This window comes from Ruditapes philippinarum, unplaced genomic scaffold (genome assembly GCF_026571515.1).
Source record: "Ruditapes philippinarum isolate M1 unplaced genomic scaffold, ASM2657151v2 ctg1920_1_1_1_1, whole genome shotgun sequence".
Taxonomy (NCBI): domain Eukaryota; kingdom Metazoa; phylum Mollusca; class Bivalvia; order Venerida; family Veneridae; genus Ruditapes; species Ruditapes philippinarum.
This window is the reverse complement of record NW_026853468.1, coordinates 236,452-259,352: the sequence shown is the minus strand read 5'-3', so window position 1 is coordinate 259,352 and position 22,901 is coordinate 236,452. Positions and strand designations below refer to the sequence as shown.

Sequence of the window (22,901 nt, the reverse complement as noted above, 5' to 3'; positions counted from 1 at the left end):
TTTACGGACGTTGACCTAGAAATCATCAAAACAATTTTCAGACCAATTTCCAGGATATTTGGATCAAAGCAGTAGCCACTAGAGTGTTAACAAGATTTTACTTTTTTTAGCTCCTGTGACCTTGTTTTTACTCTGAGATGACCAATGTTAGAACTTATTCAAGCAATTACATAGACAAGCATTCTGACAAAGTTTGATGAGAAATGAGTCAAAAATGTGACCACTAGAGTGTTAACAAGGTTTTTCTATATCTGGGCAGTGTGGCCTTGTTTTTGACCCCAAGTGACCCATATTCGAATTGACTTAGTTATCTGACCTAGTTTTTCATCTGAGATGATCCATGTTCCAACTCATCCGAGCATTTACCTAGACAAGCATCCTGACAAAGTTTGATGATGATTGAGTCAGAAATGTGACCACTAAAGTGTTAACAAGGTTTTTCTGTTTTAAGCTCCTGTGACCTAGTTTCGCATCTGAAATGACCAATGTTCGAACTCATCCAAGCAATTACCTAGAGAAGCATCCTGACAAAGTTTTATGAGAATTGAGTCAAAAATATGACTGCTAGAGTGTTAACAAGGTTTTTCCATATTTGGGTGATGTTACTTAGTTTTTGACCCCAGGTGACCCATATAAGAACTAGACCTAGAAATCATCAAAACAAACTTTCAGACTAATTTCCAGGATATTTGGATCAAAACAGTAGCCCTTGTAACAAAATCGGTAGACACCCATAAGAAGATGTTTCATGCTAAACATCTAAACTCTAGCTAGCTATTTGGGTTTTTTTCAGAGAAGATTTTTAAGTTTTTGCTATACAAATATAAGGAAAATCAATAACACCCGGGGGGGGGAGGGGTCAATTTTGACTCCAGGGCTTTTATTTGAACAAACTTTGTAGACACTCACTAGAAGATGTTTCATGCTTAATATCTAAACTCCAGCTATTTGGGTCTTTTCAAAGAAGATTTTTTAAGTTTTTGCTATATAGATATAAGGAAAATCAATGATCCCCGGGGCGGGGTCAATTTTGACCCCAGGGCTTTTATTTGAACAAACTTGGTAGACACCAATTAGAACATGTTTCATGCTAAATATCTTAGCTCTAGCTCTTTGAGTTCTTTAAAAGAAAATTTTTTAAGTTTTTACTATATGCGTATAGGGAAAATCAATGACCCCCTGGGGCGGGGCCAATTTTTACCCCAGGGCTTTTATTTGAACAAACTTTGTAGACACTCATTAGAAGATGTTTCATGCTTTATATCTAAACTCTAGCTATTTTGGTTTTTTCAAAGAAGATTTTTAAGTTTTTACTATATGCATATAGGGAAAATCAAAGACCCCCTGTGGCGGGGCCAATTTTAACCCCAGGGCTTTTATTTGAATAAACTTGGTAGACACTCACTAGAAGATGTTTCATGTTAAATATCTTAGCTCTAGCTCTTTGGGTTCTTTAAAAGAAGATATTTTAAGTGTTTACTATAAGCATATAGGGAAAATCAAAGACCCCCTGGGGCGGGGCCAATTTTGACACCAGGGCTTTTATTTGAACAAACTTGGTAGACACTCATTAGAAGATGTTTCATGCCAAATATCTAAGCTCTAGCTCTTGGGGTTTTTTCAAGAGAAGGTATTTAAAGTTTTTTCTTTCGGTTGCCATGGCAACCAGAGTTCTGCATGGAATTAAATTCTTTGAACAATTTTTAAAGGTGACCACCAAAGGAACATTCCTGTGAAGTTTGGATGAAATTGGCTAAGTGGTTTATGAGGAGATGTCATTTAAAGTAAACGTTTACGGACGGACAGACGGACGCCGGACGAAAAGCGATCACAAAAGCTCACCCTGTCACTTTGTATACATGTGCAGGAATTCCACTGTGATGTATATGTCCTACTATTATCAAAAGAAAGACAATCAGCAGTTTTGAAGCTTGTTTGGTTTAAACATATTCATTTAAGCTCGATTGCGAAACAAGTTCTTGCAACTTATATAAAACTAGAAATGTGTCATCATGCCACAGATGCCCCCGCATGCAGCCAAAATTTCAGATGGTGCATTAATTATTTTTTTCATTTTAATTTCAAAGCCCTTAAAACTTTTCAATGTTAACACAAACCATTTTCATACAATGTTTAAGGCACTGAAATTATTCAGTCTTAACCTTTTAAAAATAGCATATTGCATATTTGTAGCCAAAATAATGGCTAAAAGTAGGAGTGCTGAAACTGAAAGTTAAAAATTTTTCCAACATTCAGGAAAGATAAGTTTGCCTAAAATCATTGAACCACGACCAAATTCAAACTTAAACTGCTTATTCCTAAGATGTATCTATATTATTTTAAAAGTGAAAGCATCCCATAACTCTGCCAAAAAATCATCAAACCATGACCAAATTCCAACTTGACCTGCCCATTCCTTTGACATATCCATATGTCAAATTTAAGTTGAATATGTAACACTGTTGGGTAGATAAAGAACAGAAACTGTAAATTTCATATTATTTTCAAAGTGAAAGGGGCATTACTCTGCCAAAAATCATTGAACCATGACCAAATTCGAACTTGGCCTGGGCATTCCAAAAACATATCCATATGTCAAATTTGAGTTAAATGTGTTGTACCATTGGGGAGATAATAAACGGAAACTGAAAATTTCATATTACTTTCAAAATGAAAGGGGCATAACTCTGCCAAAAATCATTGAACCATGACCAAATTTGAACTTGACCGGCGCATTCCTTTGGTGCATCCATATGTCAAGTTTGAGTTGAATGTGTTGTACCTTTGGGGAGATAATGAACGGAAACTGAAAATTTCATATTGTTTTCAAAGTAAAAGGGGCATAACTCTGCCAAAAATCATCAAACCATGACCAAATTCAAACTTGACCTGTATTTTCTCATGACATATCCATATGTCAAGTTTGAGTTGAATGTGTTGTACCGTTGGGGAGATAATGAACGGAAACTGAAATTTCATATTATTTTCAAAGTAAAAGGGGCATAACTCTGCCAAAAATCATCGAACCATGACCAAATTCGAACTTGACCTGTATTTTCTCATGACATATCCATGTCAAATTTGAGTTGAATGTGTGCCACCGTTCTTAAGATAATGAACGGAAACTGATGATGACGGAATGACAGAATGACGGAATGACGGAACAGGGTAACACTTTATGCCCCGGCCATTACATGGCAGGGGCATAAAAATTTGAGTTCCCTTCCTGAAACTTACCAGTACTGTTGTCATATGAAGAAACATGGTGTTGTGACCCGATAAGGGCTTGAACCCATGATCATTGGTTTGAAGGCAGACACCTGAACCACTATGGAAACCGCTTCCAAAAGCCTGCCAAGAGTAAGCAGTTTTTTCCTTAGACACTTAACAATCAATGTGCCAGGAACAGATTTAAGGAAAATCTGGAAGCCTTCTTTGCAATCGAACTAAAAAAGAAAGATTTACAAATGATTTACAAACTAACAGCTAATAAGCAACTGGTTCCACACTTTATATATCAATCTTGGTTCCCTAATTTGCTTTCTGTTTCCATTAAATTAAGCTAGTTCCTTGGCAAATATCTTGGTTTCCTCATTTACTGTCTGGTTCCAAAGAATTACACATTTTATAAAGAAGCTGGTTCCCTACTAAATATATTAATCTTGGTTCCCTCATTTGTTGTCTCTCAATCATTGTCAGTCACCTAAAAACCATTGGTTCCCTGCATTACACATTTACTAATAGTCTTAAAACAACCTAGTTTTTCACCCGTGTCCATCTTTTGCACATTTTTTTCATCCGTGTCCATCTTTTTCACATTTTTTCTCATCCCTGTGTCCATCTTTTTCACATTTTTTTTCATCCCTGTTTCCATTTTTTCACATTTTTTATCACCCCTGTGTCCATCTTTTTCACATCTGATCCTTTAACTTTAAGTACTGGAAATATGACAAAAACAAAACAATTTAGTCATAATGCCGGTTAACTATTTATCATAACTCAAGTAACATGTAAAAGGTCAAGTATTAATACATAACAACTGAAACTTCAGCTACATATGTGCTCAAATCTATGATGTATTGGCTAACAAGATGTCAATGTTCAAAGATGAATTTCATTTCAGGCGGTATGAGTCCATGTTCTAAGACATTCTGAAAGTGCAAACTTTTAAGATTTTTGGCGGACATAAACTCACATAAACTTAAGTCCATGTCTGTATTTGAAACAAATGTGGCTCCTAGCAAGTGACTAGAAGACAAGGACTATAACAAGTCAGCCATAGACCAACACTGAAGAGTGAAGAGGAGTCAATAAAAACTGAACATTACTGAAAGGTTTGTAGAATCTGTGATCACTGATTTCAGGATAAAATATGTTTAAGGCCGCTATTCCATTTATACGTGATCAGTGGTCCGCGTCCGTCATCCACGTCCGCTACCGATTCGCTTATCAAAGAATACGTTGAATATATTCCTTTTGTCCGTTTACAATCCGCTTCAGCGAAGGCATCCGCGACGTTTCGTAGGATAAGCGATTTTTTACGGACGCGGACAGTCACGGACAGGTCTCGTCATGACAAAATGCCTCGAACGAAATTAAATACTTTATGGATTTCGAAAGAAAATACTAAAAAGCTCACCAAAATACTGTTGGAGAACCCATAAGTTTATGATGCACCAATGACAGATTAAAAAACAACATCTGGTCTTCGTTTGCTAAAGAGATGTTATTCAAAAACCTAACTGGTAATCAATGTTTTTCCTTTTTCTTTTTACCTAATTCGTTGATGATACAACTGGTTTTGGTATTAGAATGAAATTATATCATATTCTACAAATAATTATCCTCTGTTCGCTATTCTATAATTAAAAGTATATAGAAAATAACGTACCTATGGAATAATACTCACGGAAATGCACCGGACACGGATCACGGACGCAGGTCACGGATCGCGTACCAATGGAATAGCGGCCTAAGGATATTGACTACAGTTTTCATAAAGACAGAATAAACACTGTGTCAGAGGATTTTCATAAACTTTGCATTATCTAAGTGTAATATATAACCCATGATTGTATTCAAGTGAAAACTAGAAATGTGTCAACAGGACACAAATACATAACATTCCAGTGTTTTGTCAGTATACCAATGGACGGTATGACAGTCCAATGCATGAAAAAGATAAAATCTATATGCTCCTTCTTCCTAGGTAAAGTCATAGAAATTGAAGACTTCAATCTCATTTTTAAGTTACCTCAGTAACCTGCCCTTGAATTTTAACAAGTAAGATGATAAAACCTGCCCAATACTAAAAGTTTTGGTTTTTGCAAAGGACTATTCTCACAGTGAAAAGTTTAACAAGAGCACAGCTAGGTGGAGCATTATAAGCCCTAAAGTGTTGTTTTTTTGGGGGTTTTTTTTAGTAAGGATGAAGTATTAGTATGATATGGGAATTAAATTAAGTATCAATAGGGGTCTTCTACCCAATATTGACAATAATCCTATGAAGTTTGAACACTATTGGCCAAATGGAACTTAACTTATTCTCCGGAAACTGTTTTTAGTTTTAAGGTAATAGTGACTTTGATCTTGTGACCCCAAAATCAATAGGGGTCTTTTACCCAGTATGGACAATCATCTTATGAAGTTTGAATATTGTGGGCCAAATGGAACTTAAGTTATGCTCCCGAAAAACTGTTTTCAGTTTTAAAGAAATAGTGACCTTGACCTTCGACCCCAAAATCAATAGGGGTCTTCTTCCCTATATGGACAATCATCCTATGAAGTTTGAATATTGTGGACCAAATGGAACTAAAGTCATGCTCCAGAAACTTTTTTTCAGTTTTAAGGTAATAGTGACCTTGTGACCCCAAAATCAAAATGGGTCTTCTACCCAATATGGACAATCATCTTATGAAGTTTGAATATTGTGGGCCAAATGGTACTTAAGTTATGCTCTGGAAACTGTTTTCAGCTTTAGGGTAATAGTGACCTTGTGACCCCAAAATCAATATGGGTCTTCTACCTAATATGGACAATCATCCTATGAAGTTTGAATATTGTGGGCCGAATGGAACTTAAGTTATGCTCCGGAAACCAAATTGCTAACGGATAGACGCCTGGGGGTATAACATTATATGCCCGAAATTCTTTCGGGCATATAAAAGGGGCCACAATTCAATTAAAATCCATGTTAGTTTTATAAGCCCTGGATAGTGACCACCTATTACGCTCTGAAATTAGTGTATGAAGTTTCAACCCATTCCTTTTATTAATTTTGTAGATACCAACTTGCACACAAAAAAATTAACCAAAGTGTAATGGTGATGGCTTGGTGACTCTCTTCCAAAGGTCGAGCTAAAAATGAATAAGTTATTTAAATATTTTCCATTAGAGTCAAACTGTTTTTGCTTATTATCAATACATCCAAGCTATTTGAATAATTATGAAGTTCCATTATGATCAAAATTGTTTGAAGGTATAATCAACCTGTTACAGGGTTTTACGGGACGCAGAATTCTGCATCCCTATACGCATAAATTTTGACATATACATGATGTACGCATATAAGTTATCCACTTGCGTCCAAGTGTACCCACTAAAATAATCCTAACCAATAAATATTTTATTGTTTCTGGCCTGATATGATTTTATCTATTTCTTCTTGAAGCTCGCAAAATTCTAGTTAAAATCTAATACAGCGAGCAGAAAATGCTCGCATTTGTTCATTTCAGAAGTTAACATAATTGAAATCTACTGTGCATGCTATTGGCAAGTGCCCGCTGCAGAAACTGATGACGTTTACCGTGCAAGCTACAGTAACTGATGACGTTTACTGTTAAATCTATTTTAGGTAGCTGTTTTTGGTTTTTCTGTGGCTATATTTAGACATACTATTTATTATAGGCAATTACCATTGGTTAGCCTATCCAATGTCAATCTACTGGTTCGGCGAAAGAATTTTGTATAATAAAAAAGGCTCTGGTTTTTGCACACTTATTTTTATAGTGTTATAGAAATTAAGTCACTGGGTATGTCAATCATTTTTGGTGTAATAAATATAATGGTTTCGGCAAACTTAATTTATGAGGAGGTGCAAAAGAGGTTTCGTAGGCCTTGTGTTTACATATGATATTTTTCAAAAACGCAACATATTTGTGTGTTTACTAGTACAGCTAAAATATATACAGATACTGATCAGAACAGTTTTCAGTCTGTTGGTGTAATCACCTTATCAATCACAAAATATGCTACTAAATAAAACATGACATTCCAGCCACTCAAAGATTATGTTTAAGCCAGGGAAATAGCACATGATATTATTGTAAAAACCAAACTAATTTAAAGTGATAACAGATATTAACATCATGTACTACTTATGAAAACAGTACAATATACATGCATAAGCCATATTTCTGACAGGGTAAATAAATTACTTTGAGCAAAATTGAGAGGTCTTAATAGTCTTTTTCAGTGAATATAATTTGGAACCCTAAAATATAGGCCTGGGCCCCTACATTTCTACCCTGTGCATCCACTGGACCCATAAAATATCAAAGATATGTAAATCACGAGCCTGAATAACTTACATTTTTCCTGCTATCTATAGCTTGTTGTACCCATAGCAACTCCATTGCGATATTCTTGCGTAGTTCTTTCAGCTGACCAGCATCTTGGGGTAGTGACTTTGACATTTCTACATCATGAGACTCTATAAAAAAAATGTAGTTAATATATGAATTTTCTTTACAAAAGAATTGATGTGTCAGGAAAAAAATCAAGTCAGAAGCAAAAATGTCAAACAAAATGAAGATTACAATCAAGATGACATTACTCATCTGGAATAAACAAGTCAACATAGAGTGACCTCCCCTGAATTGCAAACTGTGATGTGAGACAAAGGGAAGTAACTTTTTTTAACAAAAAAATATTAATCAAACTCTCTCATAAAGTGACCTCCCCTGAATTGTAAATTGTGTGGGAAGTAATTTTTACAAAAAATATTCATCAAACTCTCTCAGCATTAAACGAATAGCATGATGAACTTTTTTGAGTGCATGCATATATAAAACATCACAATGTGAGGTGAACATATTATATTTGCCCAAGAGTTTCTAAATTCTTACTTTAATACTGTTCAGCTATTTGATTTGTATTGATTTCTTATCTAATTATTATTTTCAGAAGTCTATAGAAAAATCTAACCATGAAAATTTTACCTCTTATAGAATTAAAACTGTCCCAAACGGAAGTCACATTTGTTGTAAGAGTTGTGCTATCATGTAAAGGTGGTTTCCCCTCTCTTGAATTATCTCCCTGTAACTGTTCTCTTCCTGATAGTTTGCTGGGAATAGGACTAGCTCTAGACTCCAGTGGAAGCTGAAAGGAGATATATAGTGCAATTTAATACAAGGAAAGTGTTTGTTTTAAAGTCTTCATTACAAAAAGATGTAACTTCTTGTACAGTGCATTTTTGTTACAATATTTCTCCCCTATGTTGAAAACCAAGGGTAATCACTTATATAAACACAAATTTGAAACATCTAAAAACTTGTTTTAATTAACCTATTTCCTTGACAACAAGGTTTCAAAATAGAGCTCAGCTTGCCTTTTTTAAGAAGGGTAAATAAAACATGTAAGTATCTTTCACAGTATTTTATGGATCAAGATCTTATACACCACTGAAAAATGCCTATTTCATTAGCATCTACATAGAAATGTGTATTTTTAAAATTAAGATTAATACAAAAAACCTTTCAAAGTAACCAGTTATGAAATTTCAATAGAGATAAAATATAAATGTTTATCACATAAACAGCGGTGCAGGAGTGTAATAACACCATTCAATAAAATCGATATTGCACTAGTATAATAACATTTGCATGACCTTATTTACATTATATACATACATAGCGTAAAAGCGTGCTAATGCTAGGGTTGTTACTATAGATGTGACACTGAAAAATGACTCTTTTTAACAGTTTATCATTCTTACTTTAGATATGTAATAAATAGAATATATTATATTTGTGTAGATTCCATACAAAATTTATTGAACTCCTTGAATAAAACAATATTATGCTTGTCAGAGGCTCGCATAATCTGAATTTATTTAACTCTTACAATAAATTGAGTATTAAACCTACTCTCATTCAATATCATCTGTTTAATCAAATATTGTAACGAAACTTATAACTGAGATTTTTGAAATTCATTGACTTTAATCAATAATGAGAAGGTGCTATTATTATCTTAATTAAACAGAGCACTGCTAGTACAACAAACATGTTACCATCTTTTCTTCAGAATTCCTTCTGTCTGACCTTTGACCTTCATCTTTTCTTGATGACCTTTGTGACCTTTCAGACTTCTGACTTAGTCTACCCTCAGAAGAATTGGATCTCTGAGATTTAACACCTTCAGACCTGAAAGATTTAGCATCTTCTGACCTATGAGATTTGCTTCCATCTGACCTATGAGATTTAGCCTCTTCTGACCTATAGGATTTCCCTCCATCTGACCTATGAGATTTAGCATCCTGTGACCTATGTGTATTTGGTCTCTCTTTGTCAGACATATCTGATCTGCTACTCAAATGACCGGACCGATTTTCAGACCTATAGGACTTCTGACTTCTTTGGTCCGAATACCGTGGAGAGTTCGACCTTTGACCTCTTGGTGAAAATCCTTCAGATTCATTTAAGTTATGACCTTTATCACGAGACCTGTGACTCCTACTAGATCTGTGAGAGTTTCTGTCAGATTTGCTGAAAGGACTTCTTTTGCAGACAAAATCCTCAGTTTTCATTTCTACCCAACCTTGTACTTCTGTCCTCCGAAACGACTGGACCCCTTTGATCTCTATATACAGATTCATCTTTACGATCAAACCTCTGTCCTAAAGAGGCTTGAGGACTTTTCGGACCTGTCAGAGGTTCTTGTAATTCTTTTCTTCAAAATTTTACTTTTTATCTCTAAAACACTTCATTCCTTATCGAGTCTTGTTTATCATTTTTCTGAACTTTCTTCTCTTGCTGAGTCTCTATAGGACCTTTTACTATTCTTTGTGATTGGACACTTTCTCTGTCAGTTTCTAAATTTAAATGCAACTCATTCCTAACTTCATTGTCTTTTGCAGGCAAAGCCTTCTTCAGTTTTTACTTCACCAAAGTTGTTTCTAATAAAAGGTTCAACTCTATCTTTCCATGAGGTATCTAAGTCATCAAGGATATTGTTACCTTGATCTTTTTCCTTATCACAGTCATGTTCAATAGTTTTCTGGGGTAGATAGTGGTGGTTATTATCAATAAAGCTAGTCTGTATCTCAACTGAGTTAAAACTTTGGACTTTCTTTTCACAGCCTCAGATATCTCACTTAAGGTTTCGCCTTCACCTTCACTCGAGACATGCTCTAGAGTTCCCAAGTGTTTTTATTCCTGTGGAAGGTGTCTCTTTAAAATTCAGTTTCATTGTCAAGAATATCATTTTGTAGATTTACTTCTGAATTTTTGTAACTGTTTAAACCTTTTCAAGTACTAACATTTGTTTGTGTTATTCCTTTTCTCCTTCTTCAATTTATCACTTGTTCTAACAGCCTATTTATGAATCAGAGATAAAGATCAATGAATTAGGAATACTAGTAAATTCTGTTTTACTAGATGATATGACAAAACAATTGACAACAAAAAGCATATCATGGAAATAACATTATTTTCATAATTATCATAATTATGTAAATTTAACATATATTGTAAGACTATAAATAAATTATTACATGTCAATCATTAAAATGAGTTTGTAAAAAAGCAGGGCTTTTTTTCACAAGTTGGGGAAGCAGCCCAGCCCTTAATTTTGGGGAAAAATTACATGGTATATTTTGCAAAAGGGGAAGAAAAAACTTGATGTAAATTCAAATATTTGGGGAAAACTGCATGATTTTAAAGAAATTTTCTTTGGGGAAGCAGCCCTATACCGGCCCCTGTAATAGAGGGTAAAAAGGCCCCTGAATAGTAAAGCAATTTGTTGTTTTTCCACAAGTTCAGAAAAATATCACTGAGAATAATGTCTACATAAGGCCAATACATGTAATATTAAAGAAAGCAATCAAGCCTAATAATGTGCTACTTCCACCAAGGAGCTACGTACATGTAAATATAATGAATGGTTTTGTCCTGATAGAAAGCTGTTCAAGTCCATTCAAGATATTTAGCATGGTAGTTAATTATTTTGTGTGGCAGCATGGCCAAGGTGTTTACTGGACCAAGCTAGTAATCAAATGAATCACTAGCCGTGTGGGTTCATATCCCAAGAAGGCCAAGCTGTTGTCTCCTGGAGACAGAAAACTTTAGTTTTACACTTAGTGCTCAAAACTGCCAGGTTGGTCCAGGGAATAGATTTATAAGCCTGTAATAAAAGCTTTACAGGGTTGCTACACAATTCAAAAAATAAAATAAAAATTTTGAGTTTTACTAAGGCTTAATCAATTAACTAAATATTACATAATACCTTTTGGGTTTTACACGGGAACTCAGTCTTTTCCACTACACTCAGTTTCCAGCTTTTTTTTCCAAAGTTCAAGAAAATGTTTCTTCAAAAGTTTTCTTGCCTTTACTTCTTTCATCCATTTTCTGACAAAAAAACCCCTCAAACAGCCGACCTGAAAAAGAAAGAAAATCGTTTTAAATTTAAAAAAATTTTAAATGACATAAAAGGTTTCCTCATTTTTCAAAACGATTCGCGACTAATTCTTGAGGACTAGCTTATGTGTATGCTTAATTTTTTAAAACCTCTTTGAGATTGTACAAAAACAAAGGGGTATTTAAGGCCCCCGGCAGCACTCACCAGAATATAGAGGATATTCAAGTTTTTTCCATAAATTATACAATGATTATACAGGCTTTATTTTCATAAAATGGAATGAATTATGATAATTTTCATATCACAAGATGAAAATAAATCCTGTATATAATAATTATAGAAAATACTTGAATTTTCTGTTTATTATATACATTTATATTGCGTACTTGCTGAATTGAAGAAAGTAGTCCGGCAAGACACCAGTGAAAATACAGAAAAATATTTTTTCAATGCAGTGAAAAAATAATTTTTTACCATGAAAATACTGAAAATGAAAAAACGCATTTTTATTTTATCCATATTTCATTTATAAGTACATTGTATATAATAAAAACATCATACATATATTGGGTAATGACTCATCACTTTATTTAAATAAACACCTTTGTGATTAATTACAGCTCATCTGAACAAAAACTAAGCACTAAATTCTACAGCAACACACTCAAAATTGATATCTTCTTCCAAAATATATTTAACAATGATACTTTTTTTTTTCAAGGTCATATATTCAACTTTCAAACTAAAATTATAGGTGGAGGAACACCTCATGGTCATGTAACATGTTTAGCAAGCATGAAATCAGATGATTTTATCAACTTCATGCCTATGATAAATTATGAAATTAAACAGATTTACTTATTTTCAACAAAATTTTCAGGTAAAACAGGGTATATTTTTCAATATAAGCAGGGGTCTTACTATCATGAATTATGATAAATATTCCAGAGTATCTTCTTGCCAGTTATTATATACAAATGACCCACTCATCTAAAATAAGGGAGTCATCAGCTGCTGAGTCATGTGTTACAATCTGTACTACATCGTACAATGTATATAATAAGACAAAGAGTTATTTCACAGGGCCTTTTTACCTTCTATAACAGGGGCCTGTATACCTGGGCTGCTTCCCCAAAGAAAATTTCTTTAAAATCATGCAGTTTTCCGCAAAAATTGAATTTACATCAAGTTTTTCTCCCCCTTTTGCAAATATACCATGTAATTTTTCCTTAAAATTAAGGGCTGGGCTGCTTTCCCAACCTGTGAAAAAAAAACCCTGTTTTAATTCTGGTAAAAAAATTAAGAACATTTTTGGCAGCTGCCTTTCAGAACTTCGGCTGCTACATGTACTGTCTTCTGAATATTTATAGTAAGTCCTTTGTAAAAACACAAAAAAATAATAGAAAATGCAACATATTTTTTGAAAAGCCTGCATTACATGTATTTTTGAAAAATTGGCCCATTTACTGTGCAGCAGGCAACAGGGACCGATTTGGTTTGGGGCTGAAACGTCCTGTTTGCATAAGGTCCATGCATTTACAAGTACCCAACTTGTAGTTTAAATTTTACAGCCCCGAAACTCTATTAAAAGATTTTAATAATTTACATGTTGCGGATTACATACGGTCGTACATCGTGCTTTTAGCATTGTCACGTGACTTCACCAGCAGTGAACCACACCAAGATAAAATGATGAAAGATGTAAATCAGGGAATTCCCCAGGATTTTTTTTAAGCGCTACATTTTTTTAATTAGACGGGGGTGGGTGCGGGAGGGGGTCTTGACCCCCATACTGCGTGTCGAAAATTTTTGCCATTTTAGGTGTCAAGATACTGCTGTGGGCTGTTTTAAAACAAATAATGAAAGCTTTTCACTTGATAAACATTTTCTTAATTTTTATTATTTACTTTTTCCATTTCCAACAATTCAAATAAATAAACAGTTATATATAAACACAAGTTCACAACATGTGATCAACATTTATATGTATGTGTGTGTCCCATTTAAATGAGTTTATTTCAGTTGTTTTTTCTTCATTAACATCATTAAAAGTTGGTCTGTCTTCTAAGTTTGTTGTCCTTCCATGCCTTGACTGCCTTCTCAAGTTGAAAGATTCTAATGGGGGTCCTTGAAGGGAGACGGCAAGAAGATAGTTTAGAACTTTAACAGAGAGACAATTCCTGTTTTCAGTCTTAACTCTCTTCAGGCAGCTGAATCTTGCTCACAATCTGAAATTAATAAATGAAAGTAATCATTTATGTTAACCTCATGTCTTTTAATTATATTGTTTGTTTGCTTTGAATTTTTGAAAATTTAAAACTTCCAGCCTGTTTAAACTTAACTTAGTAAAAACAAGAGCTGTCACAGGAGACAGCGAAGCTCGACTAATAAAATGCTGGACGCAGTAAGGAGGACAAAACTATGAAAGAAAAATCAATTATGTATAATTAAGTATTAAGTTATAGTAAAAATATAACATTTGTTAACATAAATTCCAAGAGCAAGGGGAATAATTCTAGAAATAGTCATGCAAGAGTTATGGACCTTGCCACACAACATTAATTTTGTGTAATGATAAGAAATATATATTTGAAGTTTGAAGTAGATATCTTAAAAAATAAAGAAGTTATTATATTTCTTAAAGAAAATCCTAAGTTCAAAGGGAGATAAATCTGTAAATATTGCTTCAAGAGTTATGAACATTGTCACATAAAATGTAAATGATTATAAGGAATAAGTATTTGAAGTTTGAGGTAGATACCTTTAAAAATAAAAAAGTTAAAATAAAAAATAACATTTTTCTAGTAAATAAATCTAAGTTTATGGGGAGATAATTCTTGCGATATTGGTGCTAGAGTTATGAACCTTGTCACATAAGATGTGGATGATGATAACGTAAATATATTTGAAGTATGAAGTTGATCCATTTAGAAATAAATAAGTTACAGTAAAAAATAATATTTTGTATGGAAAATTCTAAGTTCAAAGGGAGATAAATCTAAAAATATTGGTGCTAGAGTTATGAACATTGTCACATAAGATGGGGATGATGATAATGTAAATATATTTGAAGTATGAGGTTGATCCCTTAAGAAATAAAGAAGAAACAGTAAGAAATAGTATTTTTTGAGGAAAATTCTAACTTCAAGGGGAGATAAATCTGAAAATATTGGTGCTAGAGTTATGACCCTTGTCACATAAGATGGGGATGATGATACGGTACATATATTTGAAGTATGAGGTTGATCCCTTTAGAAATAAAGAAGTATCAGTAAAAAATAGTATCTTTTAAGAAAAATTATAAGTTCAAGGGGAGATAAATCTGAAAATATTGGTGCTAGAGTTATGAACCTTGTCACATAAGATGTGGTTGATGATAAGGAACATATATTTGAAGTTTGAAGTTGATACCTTAAGAAATGACAAAGTTATAGTGAAAAATATTTTACTGCACCAAAACTTTAATCTAAAATCTGGACGCGGACGCGGACGCCGACGCCGACGCCGGGGCGAGTAGGACAGCTCTCCATATACTTCGTATAGTCGAGCTAAAAATTATATTTGAAATGTTGAAAAACTTCTAGCAAAGTGTTACACATCTGCAACTGTCATCAAAATTGGAATTTCATTAATGTTCAAGAATGAATGAATTTAATAATTACTGTACCTGCAGTAGTGGTTGGGAGGAGGAGACCCACAGCAGCAATTCTGTAAAGAGCTGGATGACTGGTAGAAAGTTTGCCAGTAATCCAGGTCATGGTCTGGTCGGCTGACTGATCAGTCCCCTCTAGACTGGCACGTACCTGGTGCCAGTGGCTGCGGCACTGCTCCATATCTACACCAAAGTGCCTGGCCAGCTCCTGTATGTCCTGACAAACCAATGCTAAGCCTAAGGGGTAGGACAGTAGATTGCACTTCACAAAGCTGTCCATGAACAGGCTCGATTAAAAGAGGGCCTGCAAAATTAATATTTTTTTCATTTTGGGGATTCAGTGAACAGAGACAGATTACAAGATATTTTTAATTAAAAAAGAATATGACCAATTGGCTGTCACTAAGTGGGATTGTTGATGAAAAGTTTTCGTTGTTGTTTTCACTCAGTTGCAAGTTGATAATGAACAGTCGTAAATGTTTTCAATGTTAAAGTAGCCATCAACCAAATTTATTTCTGAATATCTATGCAGTTTAATCCAAGTAAAATACGATTATCATGTATATATTAAAAAGCAAAATGATCCTGAGACAGTTTCAACGACATTGTTCACAAAAAACTCTTAAAATTGATAGTGAACTAGGCTTCCCTTATTCATGTTAGACATATTATTTTCAAAAAATCTTAATACATTTGTACTACAGTACTGCTTAGACGTAACGATCATAAGAAAGTGAAAGATGAAATTGAACATTACACTTATATCAAGACAATTAACCCATTCATCCCTAAATACCAAACTGTTATATCGCATGTCAATTAATGCCAATCATATTATCAAAACAATAAAAGTTATTACACCTACCTGAAACATGTAAATATCACACATGCCGCGGTTAAATTGCACCCATCTCAATACACTGTAATTGACAACACCTGAAAGTGCACCAACAGTCGTCTGCAGACATCGATGACAGGTGTCTGTGACGTCACACAGTCTAAAGGCAATCAGTGTATCGGGTTGTGTATACGCCTCGGGTAATTATCTACACAGGACATGTATATTGGCTTGTTTACTTGGCTATTTGGGGTTAACTTATAGACACAATAGAAAGGAATATCGGTCATTTTTTAAAGCACTATGATAATTTAAGCGCATCGGGATTTCTTGTTCTGAAATTGGGAATTCCCTGTAAATCAAAACACCGTTGACGTAAATCGGAGATAACTTGACAACATTTTCAGATATTCTAAAGAAATATATTTTAAGCCGAGCATTGGTATGCATTGGTATGGTCCAACCACTCTAGAGTCCAAGCACCGTTACAACCCCCTTTGGGTGACATTGGTCATGTTCCCAAAATCTTAGGAAAAAACCTTAATGTTGTTGTTGGTTTTTTCAAATTTATGTCATCACAATCATATCATAACATTTAAACGCAAACAATTACATTAAAAATCACTGCAGTTTAGTCTTTAGCTTTTTAGATAATTTGTAAATGTAAGAAACCTGTAGCATTAACCTGTGTTCCTTTATAATTTTTAAGTTGACTGACATTGTGTTTTTGTATTAGATGGATATTTATGTGTCTTTTAATACATTTCAAGTTGTACTTTACACAAACAATGTTACCTGAAGTCGTATTATTTGTGTAATATCAAATTCTTCCCTTTCAAACATTTCAAGACCGCCACTGTCCGCCATGTTTCAACAAATAAATTTGCTGAGATTTGATTGGCTCTCAAAAAGATTGGTGTATAAACCGTTCCTCACCGAGTAAAATTCCGTGTTAGCGTGAGTCATGGCTTTTATTGAACCCATATTCAATGCGGGACAAATTTTTGCAGCAACGCATCAATGGAAGCTCAAATGTTTTGGTTTACAATATGACACATACTGTACCCTTAAAAATATAGTGGTGTTACCGACAGAATCAAGAATGGATTGACGTTCAAGCAACTAAAATTAACTGACCGGTGTTTATATACATGTATAGGAAATCTGTGTAGATCAAAAATCATCATCAGAGTTGGATATGAAAGATTGAATCTGATGCATACAGAATTTTGAAGAACTAAATCAAATTATCCTATATCAAGAACGGTCCGTTTTCCATCACTGAATATAAGAAATAATGAGAAACATTCAATTTCTTAATTGGCAGGTTTCAAATGGTGTTAATAAATTATATGTAAACAACCCATCAATACAATTTTTTTGCTGAACAAAATACAATCGTGAAGAAGTTATATATTCAATTATTCAATGAGTTTGTGATGCTCATTCATACAATCATTCAGAATTTTATTTGATGACTTACTATTCATCCGTCATGTTCTTGGGAATATTACTTAGTAAATAATCTTAATTAGTTCACTACTCCCAGCATTAACCTTTTCCCTCATATAGACGTGTTTTGGCGGCTTTTTGCCCCCTCCCTTTTTTGAGGCATCAAACAGTGAAAAATGTCCTATTTAGGCCCCAAATACAAATGTACTGTTTTTTTGTTTAGAAATGTTGTTTAAACTAGAACTCCGCGAGTCGGATGTGTCGCCTTGTGAACAATATAGTTTAGGAGAAATGGCCAGGACAAAAATGAAATACGAAAACTAACAAAGGGCAATAACTCAAAAAATAATAAGTGCAGAGCAGCAGTTTCTATGCATTGCACTTCTTATCAATAAGATCTATCATTCTATGAAGTTTCAAGTCCATATCTTTTATAATTTATGAGAAATGGTCTGGACAAAAATAAAATATGAAAATATATAAAGGGTAATAACTCAAAAATAAGAAATGCAAAGTACCGGTTCTTGTACACTGCACTTTTTCTTAATGAGATCTATCATCCTAAGAAGTTTCATGTCTATAGCTTTCATACTTGAGGAGAAATGACCTGGTTAAAATAAAGTACGAAAATTAACAAAGGGCAATAGCTCAAAAAATAAGAAATGCAGAGTACCGGTTCTTGTGCACTGCACTTCTTCTTAATGAGATCTATCATCCTATGAAGTTTCAAGTCCATAGCTTATATACTTTCGGAGAAATGGCCCGGACAAAAATAAAGTATGAAAATTAACAAAGGGCAATAACTCAAAAAATAAGAAATGCAGAGTACCGGTTCCTGTGCACTGCACTTATATGAGAATTTATGAGAAATGGCCTGGACAAAAATAAAATATGAAAATTAACAAAGGGAAATAACTCAAAAATTAGGAAATGCAGAGTACCGATTCTTGTGCACTGCACTTCTTCTTAATGAGATCTATCGTCATATGAAGTTGCATGTCCATAGCTTTTATAGTTGAAGAGAAATGGTCCGGACAAAATTAAAGTATGAAAATTTACAAAGGCAATAACTCAAAAATTAAAAAGTGCAGAGTACCGGTCCTTGTGCACTGCACTTCGTGTTATTGAAAGAAGCATGCATACCAAGTTTGAAGTCAATCCAACTTAAAAATACTGAGTTATGCTCTGGACAAGCTTTAGGGGACGCCGACAACGACGCCGATAACGACGACAAAAGTAATCCCTATATGTCGCCTAGGAGACACAAAAAAGTGACCACTTTTTCGGTTCCGCCCCAACAAAATGGTACATCAGGAGGTTGCCCCTTCTGTTGGGGGAATTGAGGGGGGCGGTAGTCCCCCTCATCGCCAAGAAAAATTTGGACATGTGACAGGCTAAAAATGGCCTCATGTCGGTCTTAGGGTAACTTGTAACCGACGCTGAAAAAGCCTTTTACTCTATATCAATTCATTGAGAAGTTGCAGCACTTTGAAATCAGATTTGATGGGGAAAAAAACAATGCAAAATAGTGATATTTGGCAATTTTGAGACGTACCCCCGTTGCCATGGTAACATGAAATTTACGATTGAGCATGCTGTTACAGAGGCTATGATCTAGTCAATATTTGTGCCAAGTTTCATCAGTATTGAAACATTTTTCGTAGTTTCATAGCAGTTTGAACTTGTAACAGGAGGCTTTTCAATGAAAACGGCCATTTTCACAATATGCTCATGGGGTTAAAGGTTAAATAACTACGAGTATTTGTTTACATGTATACCAAAATACTGTTTCCGTTTGAGTGTATTAATTCTTACTATTCTTACTCCTCAACCTGCGATTGTCATGTAAAAAAGATTATGCAAACTAAATTATTTTACGGTTTTCATTCTTTTGTATACATAGATCTACGGGCAAACTAAAGCATACGCCTTCAATCATAATAAAGAAATGGTTTTACAAAGAATAAACCATAAAATGTGTATTCTTTGAGTGCATTTTAAAAGACACAGAAATAATAAAGTCTTATGTACATAATTGTAGTTTGGAATTGACAATTAACTATTTAAATAATTGTGCAATTCTGCTTCTGAAATTTCAACCCTTGTCACCATTGCCACTTCTTTTATATAATTATTAGCATGCTTATCAAATCGACACAAAGCACGGCTTTTCCACAGTTCATGGAAGTCTGAGCTCTACTATGGAGGGATACGAGGTTTATTACGCGTAAAACATTATACAATGTTTAAAGCCAAAGAAACACAAACTTATACGATATATTAAATCAATATAATTATCTACTCAATTTGCAATTATTATGTTTGTATTTTCACCCCGCATAAATGATCATTGACGTAACTGCGTAATAAAACAAGAGCTGTCTGTAGGACAGCACGCTCGACTATTCTAAGTGCTTGATAGTAAAAGAGCCTTGATATTGTTCGTTTTTTTAAGTTCACAAAAGGGCTAATTTTTTTTTATAAATTCATGTTATAGGCCTTACAGAGAGTCTAATTATACAGAATTGGCTTGACTATTCGGAAGGTAATGTCACAAGGTTTTTTTTATTGAGTATAATAATACTAATTACCTATGAATACATAAATTTGACAGAAAAGATACAAAGGCTTGTTATTAAGATGTTTTATCAAGTAAATCACTGCTTTATTATTATGAATGCATAAAATTGTCCCAAAAAAGGCACAAACCCTTCAGTAGTTATTGAGATAACAGCTTACAAGCAAAACTTTACCATGAATTTCTAAGTTGAAAAAGGGGAGAAAAATCAGCCTAAATGCAAGATTGAATTATGGATCTTTGTCAGTGACCTACAATTATGACCCTAAATGCATATGTGAAGTTTTAGATAAATATCTTTAATAGTTATTGAGATATGTAAAACTTGCATGTAAACATTAACCAAGAGACTAAGTAGAAAAGGGGATATGAATCAGCCTTATTGCAAGATAGAGTTATGGAACTTGGTCAGTGACATACAATTATGACCCTCCAATTATGACCCTAAGTGCATGTGTAAAGTTTCAAGTAAATATCTTTGAAGACCGTTAACCTTTAACCAAAATTTCTAAGTTTCAAATAATTCTGCAAATATTGCAGACAGAGTTACATGTACATTGTTACTATAAATAAGTATTTTAAATTTCAATTGAATATCTCAAGCAATAATTGAGATATTTGACTTTAACCAAAATTTCTAAGTTCCAAAGGGGGCATAATTCTGTCAATATGGTAGGCAGAGTTATCCAACTTGTCAATCTGATGTACATTGTTACTATAAATAAGTATTGTAAGTTTCAATTGAATATCTCAAGCAATAATTGAGATATTTGACTTTACAAAAAACTTTAACCAAAATTTCTAAGTTAAAAAGGGGCATAATTCTGTCAATATTGTAGGCAGAGTTATCCAACTTGTCAATCTGATGTACCTTGTTACTATAAATAAGTATTGTAAGTTTCAATTGAATATCTCAAGCAATAATTGAGATATTTGACTTTACAAAAAACTTTAACCAAAATTTCTAAGTTAAAAAGGGGCATAATTCTGTCAATATTGTAGGCAGAGTTATCCAACTTGTCAATCTGATGTACCTTGTTACTATAAATAAGTATTGTAAGTTTCAATTGAATATCTCAAGTAATAATTGAGATATTTGACTTTACAAAAAACTTTAACCAACGCAGACGCCGACGCGGACGCTGACGCCGACGCCGACGCCGACGCCGGGGCGACTACAATAGCTCTCATATTCTTCGAATAGTCGAGCTAATAAATGACAACGATATTTACGACCTTGAAATCCAACGCCATGTGTTATGTAATTTTATTGAAATAGGTTTAAACAGATAAACAAGTAATTATTCAAAACAAATCATGTCATATGGTAAGATAGTTTAAAAACGGAAACTCTTCATCTTGAGTAGAAATAATAAATTTTAATTCTCAAATAGCCTAGATCATTCATATACTTAAAAAGTAATCAAATTACAGGATGGAAGAGAAAATACACTCAGAGGTAAGAATCTTTTTATGCATGTTTTATTTTGAATTGTGTGTTTAAATTTTAATATAATTTTTTATTAAGTATGTTTTACGAGTCTTATCTTTTATCTACGCGTACATGTCTAATATAATTTCACTTGTCCCGATTTTATTCCGTATTACTTATTTATACTAGTTTAAAACCCATCACTTTCTAACTCTAGTTCGTGTTACTACTGCTTGACTAGAAATAATTTCAAATGGTTATTTTTTTTAGTTTTTAAGACTATTTTTTTATTACCTATCCATTAATTAGTTTCAATCAATCTGATATATTAAAATCAGCTCCCAAATAACGCTATGCTCCACCTTAGATCTTAAGATCTCTAGCGTTTCAAATGCATGCGTAAGTTTAGCTTACAAAAAAAAAAAAAAAAAAAAAAAATAAGAAAAATTTTATGAAATCAAGTTTGTACAAATATAAATGTATTGTAATATATCGTATGACGTACCACGCGCCTTAATTGACAATTAACGTCCGTGGGCGTGCGTATCATTGTTATATTATTGTAAATGCTTATTAACTCGACACAAACCATGGCTTTTCCCCAGCTATGGAAGGATGCGAAGTTTATTACGCGTAAAACATTATACAATGTTTAAAGGCAAAGGAATACGATCTTTTACAATATATTTAATCAATATAATTATCTACTCATTTTACAATTATTATGCTTGTATTTTTTTACCCTGCACAATAGACTATTGACGTAATAAGTGATATAAATTGACAAAGATATTCAAAGAACATGTACTTCTTGTAACAATAAAATAGGCGACGAATTTCATTACTTATTTGAATGTATTTTGCTTAATGATGAAAGAAAGAAATTTTTGAAACCCTATTATTACAGACGTGCAAATACATTCAAACTAGAACAACTAATTAATACAGAAAACAAGAGCGAATATTTGAAATTATGTAAATTTGTTAAAACAATAATTTTAAGATAATCAAATTAGTATTCACCTCATATGTGATTACTTACATTACATTCCAAGACTATTACACGAATATTTCACAGATTAATCTTTTATTACCCATAGTAAAGTGTTTGTTTGTTATAATATTTGTCTAAATAGTATGACACTTTTTTCATTTAGCTTATAAGTATGAGTCTATAAATGTCATTGTAAAGGTTTAAAATATTATGTCGTACATAATTGTACACCACTTGTCAGTTGTTTATATTATTATTTCTTTTCCCTTTTTCTTTTTTGTAACTATTCTCATCGTTTGTCGATAAATAAAAAGAAAG

General features: G+C 33.4%; 1 protein-coding gene across 1 annotated transcript; it reads right to left on the bottom strand.

Moving 5' to 3' along the window:
• Positions 1 to 2,364: 2,364 nt before the first annotated feature.
• LOC132736948 (uncharacterized protein C2orf16-like) lies at positions 2,365 to 9,877 on the bottom strand. The gene is made up of 4 exons (XM_060724163.1): positions 9,293 to 9,877; positions 8,220 to 8,379; positions 7,590 to 7,711; positions 2,365 to 3,938 (listed from the first exon to the last, which is right to left on the bottom strand). The coding sequence occupies exons 1-4, from the start codon at positions 9,875 to 9,877 to the stop codon at positions 3,912 to 3,914; spliced, it is 894 nt and encodes a 297-aa protein (XP_060580146.1). The 3' UTR covers positions 2,365 to 3,911.
• Between the last annotated feature and the right edge of the window lie 13,024 nt (positions 9,878 to 22,901).

Coding starts and splice junctions, on each gene's coding strand:
- LOC132736948 (XM_060724163.1), bottom strand. CDS start 9,877: ATGAATCTGTATATAGAGATCAAAGGGGTCCAGTCGTTTCGGAGGACA. Junction 7,712..8,219: donor CAGTTTTAATTCTATAAGAG/GTAAAATTTTCA, acceptor TTTTTTTTATAG/AGTCTCATGATGTAGAAATG. Junction 3,939..7,589: donor CTATAGATAGCAGGAAAAAT/GTAAGTTATTCA, acceptor TCATATTTCCAG/TACTTAAAGTTAAAGGATCA.